The 7,660-nt window shown below is 42.3% G+C and overlaps 1 protein-coding gene across 1 annotated transcript in view; it reads left to right on the forward strand.

Annotated features, from left to right (window-relative positions):
• Nucleotides 1–1,445: 1,445 nt before the first annotated feature.
• The window catches only part of LTV1 (LTV1 ribosome biogenesis factor), a 14,839-nt gene continuing 8,624 nt past the window's right edge, over nt 1,446–7,660 (forward strand). The window contains exons 1-2 of the mRNA XM_026039181.1: nt 1,446–1,565; nt 7,286–7,414. Of these exons, the coding sequence (XP_025894966.1) occupies nt 1,446–1,565; nt 7,286–7,414 (249 nt within the window). The remainder of the gene's footprint in view (nt 1,566–7,285; nt 7,415–7,660) is intronic.

Consider the following 7,660-nt stretch of genomic DNA (forward strand, 5'->3'; position numbering starts at 1 on the left):
CGAAGGTTTTGTAAAATTAACAGAAAATCCTTAGAGTGTCTGCAGCCTCTTTTTGTTGTGTCTGAAGAATGCTTATTAGAATCTTATTTTTTTTATACTATATTGAAATTGTATATGTGAATACAGTACTATTAAAATGAAGTGATATGGAGTGTGAAAGGCAATACATGCTTTTTCTAAGTTGGCCCGAAGGCCTATTAAAAAGCCTGTGGCGTTGTTTACACTAAGAAACTCTGTCTTATATTAGCACTTATTTATCCTTTGAATTAATGTACACAACATATTTGGGGACCTGGAAATCACATATGCATACATTTAATGCAGTATTACAATATATATGCTATTTATCCTTTCTAATGTGTGTACATATTACAATTTATTTTGTCTTTTATGTGCCCGTGTTTAGTTTTAATTATGTAAGGTTTTTTTCAGGCAATAAAAGTCTGTGTAGATGTGATTTTTACCTCAGAACCTCCAGTAGATCCTTGTTGTTAGTTGATAAAATTGAATATTGTTCTTCTAGATGTCAGTCTAAAGGCAGGAAGGCAATTTAGCGGCTAGAATCAGATTCTTTTACTTTACTGATAAATACAGCAACACCAGGTTTGCATAAATTTTGTCAATTATTTTAGTAAAGAGCACTTCAAGTAACAAGGGAGTACTTTCCAACAACCGGCATTCTGTTTATTTTGAAACAGGTGGACAAATGCTTTTTTAAGAAGATAGGTTTATATTACTGTTAGGATCATTTACATTCTAGTGAAAGTTCAATAACGCCAAGACGCAAAAACATCAARAACCAAATAAAAACCATCTACATGCTTGTAGCAAAGAAAAAGAGCTAGCATCGTCTTTTAATGGAATCAATAAGACACATTAAGATTGCATTTCCAGAAAACAATTTAGATTCTATAATGCCATCATTTTATAAATATAGAAACACTATTTCTGCATCAAGGAAGCAGGGAAAGTGTATACTTTGGCACTAAATCATACAGACGTGGTTAGGCCATTAGAGTTGAGAYTTGTCAGCAATTCTAGTAGAATGCTTGTTTTTATTTTTAGGATTTGAAAACACTAAATTGTTCTCCTGCATAAACTTTTACTAGTTTTTGTTGCCAAATTTAGAAATGTTTGTTCAAAATCCTATAAAGGCCACCAACTAGGTGGACTCTGAAGTGTGCAGTGTTTCACTTTAAAGGGAACAAATGGAGCAGTTAATAGAGCTCAGAGTTGCCTCAGACATCTGAAAGAAGCCAAGATGCTACATGTGGAAAAGCAGCCATTGCAAAGGCATAAAAATAATATCTTTGACAAAGAAGTTAGTTGACATGCCAGCATATGTAAGGGCTAAACACGTGAACTAAACTCGCTAGGCTCTTAGAATTAAGTTATTGCGTTAATTTTACAAGAAAACATTCCTCTGTACTGGACCCGGAACAAGAATGGTGGGGATTGTGCCAGCTCCTCATATAGGAATTAAAACACAAAGACAAGAATTCAGCTTGGGACTTCCCAAGGACTTCCCCAAGCAACACTTCGCCATAAGACATGTGGGTACCAAGGTAAAGAATCACTTTTACTTTCTCTGTCCTTCTGTTTTTTTGGGTGGGGTTGATTTTTTTCCATTTTTTTCTTTTTTTTTTTTTTTTTTTTTTTTTTTAGTATCCACTACAATCCACTGCCAGAAGCAAAGTAATAGCTGAAATAGGGATGCTGAGCTGCTGCTTTTTTTTTTTTTTAATGTACAAGGGGTAAATAATCAGATGCATTCTGATTATTTATGAGTATCATAATGCTCATTATGAATTTCTCAGCAATTCAACAAATCAAATTTACATAACTGGACAGAAACAGTTGCCTTTATTGGGACTTAAATAGATAATTATTTGCAGAATTAGAACTATAAACTATCCACTGTGTCCATGCACACACATAGAATTGTATATACTGTTTTTATATTGTAAATATCAATTGGCAAAAGAACAACAGCTATACAGTGCTATCCATGCAATAAGAAAGTAATGAGATTTTGGTATGTCACTGCATTTAATGAAAAAGTTTTCTTCACCTTATTGAGCCRCCTAAAATCAGGTTTCTGCTGTATCTCTTGGACTTTTGTATTGATTACTGTAAATATCTTTTAAAGTTGCTATTAGTGCCAATTGGAAAGAACATGTTGTGTACCTTACCCTCCAGGATACTGCATAGCTGTCAGCAGGAAAAATTGGAAGTGCTGGCAAAGTCGTGACTGAGCTATCCTTGGAGGGGAAAAAGAAAGTTTTAAAAAGAAGGAAAAAAATAACACTTTCAATGTAACACCTAACAGTCCATTTGGAAGAAATGAGGAAGAGAGGAGAGGAGAGGAGAGGAGAGGAGAGGAGAGGAGAGGAGAGGAGAGGAGAGGAGAGGAGAGGGAAACAACTAATTTCTTCTTTACAAGACGAAWTGAAACAGTTTTAGAGTGTCTCTATGACCTTTTATGTAATTCATATAGAGAAATCTTTGTAAGTGAAATCAGATACTTCCAAAGAAAAGATAACTTTTTGAAATTCCTCAATTTGTGATGYGTGCCTAGACGCAGGAAGTACAGTGTTTGCCCTAAACAGAATCATAGAACCCTTAAGGTTGGAAGGGACCTCTAGAGGTCCCCTAGTCCAACCCCCTGCACASGCAGGGTCACCTCGAGCACGGGGACGGGCCTGTGTCCAATAYGTCAAATACGAGTGATTCCAAGTTGTGCAGGGCCAGGAAGCGCCTCTCTGGAAAGCCGCGGGAGGTGCTTGCAGCCGCCTGTGGGTCTGCAGGGCTGAGGGCGCCTGTGTGCGCGCTGGCGGCCGCCTGGAGCGGGGTGCCGGGGGGCCGTGGCCGGCGCTGAGGCCTGGCCCTCCGCGCTGCGCCRCGCACGGCTCCCCGCTCTGCCCTCGTGGTGCTGCCATCGGCACCGCGGCCTCGGCTGCTGGCCTGTGAGAACCCCCGCAGGCAGCCACCGGCTTACTTCTTTTTCCCGAAAACCAGTGAAAGCTGTGAAATGAAGGGAGGAAAAGTCGCGGATACTGGGCTCCTCCTTCCAGGTGAGATTCTGATTGGTGTTTACTGGTGCGCTGTTTCCTGAGAGTTACTTCAAACCCAGATCCCGTGAACRGTAACATTGCAGCTGTGCCGGAGAACTTGTTTCTGAACAGTTGTTCTTTAACCTGATCATAGATGTGGCCTGGGCCACACATACCTGTCATCAGAAAATGGAGGTGGGATTCAGCCAAAAGAAGTGAAAAACAGGGCTCTGATCTGCAGCCTGGGAACCAACAGGAACCTGAACATGATCTGCAGTCGACGCTGGGTCCCATSGGCCCGTGTCCGTAGCTGGGTTGGGGACAAACGTGCAGTAGCCTGGGTATGACACAGACCGCCCCTGCAGGACAGTCAGAGCTGGCTGACACTGCCGGCATTTCTAGCCCAGGTCTTAACATACGTGTTAATGCTTTAATGATGAAATAAATCGAGCTAAACCCTACATCTGCATTAAATTGCCAGGTACAGCGGAACTGTGTCATTTCATACTTTCATATCACCTGTTTTTATTCATATCTCAAGGAATTAAGACTTGTGCAACTGCTGTAAATTAAAAGGAAGATAGACTCGGGGTGAAATGTGGAATTAACTTCTCTCCTGCCTTTAGGAGCTCCCAGATTTAGCTCCATTATTGTTATCTTTACTGTACAATGCTCACTGCAATACTCACTGATGGCACCTAGCTTTTAATGGACAAAAAAGAAAAGCAAATCTGAAAGCTGGTTTTAGATTGATATTAAAATATTTTAAGGATCAAATAAAAAGAAAAATAAATTCCTAGAATAGCGTAAAGCTTCTATTTGGAAACGAACATCTGAAAAAAACTTCTGCAAGTGTTACCTATATAGAAAAAAGGAGTGATAGAGTTAAAAACAGCATATTTCACTGTAATATGTAGACAGATTTTTATTTATTCATTTTAATGATTAATGAGGTCTTGTTTCATTTTGTCAATGTTCCCATGTTGGCTTAGGATTTTCATGGAAATAGAGCTCGTATGAACTAGGCATAGCACTAGAGCTCATATCAACCAGGCACCAGAATTTCATTATTTTCTAGAAGCTAAATACTGCTTTGAGTAGGGAAAATGGTATTCTCTGTATTTTTTTTTTCAATTATTAATTCTTTATATAAAAGTCTTTGTCAAATTTAACCATATTTGAACATTGTTATAGTAGAAAGTTGCTGAACGTAACTTCTCTTCCTTTCACTACTTCGTGTGGTGGTATATTGATTCCTAAACTTGCATAAATTTTGGAATTAAAGAAATACTGTGGCTTGGACAATTATTTCAGCTGGTATAATTTTAAATAAAAGAAAAGGATCTTGTGATGGAGTGTTTGAATGGGCATCTAAATATATAAGCAGGGGCAAGGAAGGTGTGGAGATGGCACATGCTAATTACTTGTCACTATTTAAGCAACTCAGTTTTTTTGTAGAAGAAAAATTGAATTCCATTTACAAAAGAATTGTAAATCTAGGAGAGGTATATGAACACTGTAGACCACATTTCTTTACATTTGGGAACCAAAACACCTGTGTCCTTTTTCCGATTTCGTGTAGAACAATTGCTGTAACGGTAAATCATGGCAGTATTAATATAATATGCTGTATCCTATAGATCCATCTGTACCTTCAACGCTGGCCTTTAAAGAACATGTATTTCCTATGGTAGAGCTGAAACGTACCATGRGTGCCCAGGTCTAAGAATCCTTGTGCACTTGACTCTTCCCACTCACGGGTGCAAGGACACCCTGAGGTGACTCCAGCATGGAGGGCTTGATCATCCAGCCACCACAGCTGCTGGTGAGTAAACCCCAGTGGAATCTTAGTAGGGTCCAGTAAAGTCAAGAGGCTATGAGAAGGATTGGGGTCATCTGAAATTAAATTTTGATCTTCCTGCCTCTTTTTACTTGGTTACAGTGGAAATAAAATTCTGCAGCAGTAATGAAGAATATTGACTATCAATAGGCACTGGGCCTGTTCTTGGACTTCAAACTCTTGGACTAATTTTTATTAATTAGATTAAAAGTAGAAACAAATTGTGCACAAAGTATCACACTTGAATTTCAATAAACATTCATATTTACAAATAAAGTACTTGATTGCTCACTGCCTGCCATGCTGTATAGTTGCTGATAACTATAACAAATGGATATGAAATGTTACCAGCTTAGAATTGCTGGTATTTATGAAGTTCACTTTCTGTATAAATGACTTTCAGAAAGTATGAGGCTTTGGATAATCAATACCTGCCTTATTTTTTTTTCAGTTCATGCAGTGTGCATTTTATATATTAACTATAAAATGAATGTATCTACCTGTATTTCAGTAGCTGGACTTAGAGTGACTGAATATCACAACTGTAAAGGAGTGACTGATCTGACAGTGCTTTTTACACAAGCATGTTGATATCTGTGACTGTAAGTAACAGTAATTCTTACATATAAGCTGCTTTTTTTTCCCCTGTACTGTAGTATATACTTATACAGACACTCACACAAGTATAATTCAGTATTGTCACGTGAAAAAAATAATGCATTATCTTTTTTATGCAGTACATAAATTATGTTTGTGTTTTATGTTTTATTTATTTTGACAGGTAAAAAAGTGTGCTGCCTAGCTGTATAGTACTGTAGGCTACTCAGCTGTGCACCATTCCAAGTGCCTTAGAAAAGTGTTTAGCGTTTTGAATTATAGATATATATGAATGAATGCATATAAATAAAAAACGAACGTTATCTCAATAAAATTGTTCAGAAAATCTTTATAGAAAACATTTCCTTCTTGAACCTGTAGCAAGTCATGGGTGTGTGTGAGGGACTAAACTGCAGAGAGCAGTTATTTGTTGGAAGGTGGTCTCCAGAGACTGAATTGAAAGTCATTGAATGCAAATGAAGTGAAGGTGCTTAAACCTTCCAAGTTGATTGGAGATGTTAGATGAGATGTTAAATACAGGGAGGTTAGTACAGGAGACTCCTCACCTGAGCCTGAGGAGCAGTTCTTTACACCCCGCGTGGTTAGCACAGGGGCCTGGCGAGCCATGAGGCCTGGTTTATTTTGCACCCCTTGGACAAAGGCTGAACAGAACAGCACAAACTGCTCGTAACAGTTTGACTGTTCCAGTCCCACCGCCCAGGTCACCGGGCTAAAAGGCAGCTCAGCTCCGTCACCGCCTGTGCTGCATCGGGGTGCCACACGCAGGGAGTTAGTCCTGCTTGAAGCAGCCCTGCAAAGCCCTTCACAGCACCCAGCCCGGGACGGAGAGCTCCCAGGCTCCCTGGGGTGGGAATTAAAACAGCCACCATAGATTTTCAAGAAGCAAGAGAAAGGGAGACTCTGGGCTTTTCTCAGAAATAAGCAGGGGTAATTTGAATCCCCAGAACACAGAAGTCATTGATGGTGCAGATCAGATTATCTCATCCACTTCTTTAGGATTAGTGGRGTGAACCTGATCTTGGAGCTCCAAGACTTCAGAGAACAATAAAATCTGTATTATTTTGGAGCTTTAGTGACACCTACTGAAAAAAACTGAAATTCATTGAAACACGATTAAAGCTCATTACTGTTTTAAGGTGTACATCTCTGCRTGGTTGGATATATACACATAGCATGTGGAACAGTTATTTCAAAAATACTGTTTCTTAATTTATCAGTAAGTTATCTCAAAAGCTGTTAACTTGCCTACATGCACGGAAGAAACTGCTCCCTTTTTGAGGTTTACACTTTCTTTGAGATAAAACGGTTTTACCTAAGAGCCCTGAAACCCCAAGCGCGTTTGTTTCGTGGCAGAGAGTGCGCGTTTGCGCGCGCTGGTGCGCGAGCGGGGCGCTGGTGCGCGCCGGGCCGCTCCCTGGCACTGCTAACGGTTCATCTAGGGACAAGACAGGGACGGGGTCAGAGCCGCAACAGCCGCGAGCTCCCGCGCGGGGAATCAACACGGGCCTCAACGAACACGGCCCGGCCCCGCTCCGCCCCGCCCCGCTGGGCTGGGCTGGGCTGGGCTCGGCCCCGCCCCGCCTCGCGCCCGCCCCCGTCCGCCATGAGGGGCCGGCGGCTGCGCACGCGCCTAGCCCTTTGCCTCCGCTGACGGGCGGAACCATTCTGCACAATGTTGGGGGGGGATTGAGATGGAAGCATGGGTGCAGAGGGTGGCAGAGGAGTTCCTCCTGCCATTCGGAGGGACTCTTTCATATATAATTTTCTTATCCAGGCTGAGAAAACTYCTGGTGCTGCTGTTGTCGTCACTGAGAACAGCCAAGATGCGCAAAGCGTCCCTCTCCCCCTCGTGGAGAGTGGTTTATCCCAGCACGGCCGCAGCCCGGCCGCGGGGCGGGGCTACGTGAGGAGGCCGCGCATGCGCGAGCGGCCCGCAGCGCCGTCATGGTGAGCTGCGCGCTGGGCCGCGTGGGTTGGGGGGAGTTGTAGCCGTTTAACTGTCACCCGCCCTCCCTTTGCGCTCTTCCCTCCCTCCTCGGCCAGGGGCTTGGGGGTGAAATGGGCCCCTCGGCGGGGAGAAGCGGGGGAGAAGCGGGGCCGGGTGCAGCTGCCGCCGCCGCTCCCTCCCGTGCCGCCTGCCCGGAGCAGC

The sequence above is a fragment of the Nothoprocta perdicaria genome, unplaced genomic scaffold (genome assembly GCF_003342845.1).
Source record: "Nothoprocta perdicaria isolate Ctin4 unplaced genomic scaffold, notPer1 scaffold_221, whole genome shotgun sequence".
Lineage (NCBI taxonomy): Eukaryota > Metazoa > Chordata > Aves > Tinamiformes > Tinamidae > Nothoprocta > Nothoprocta perdicaria.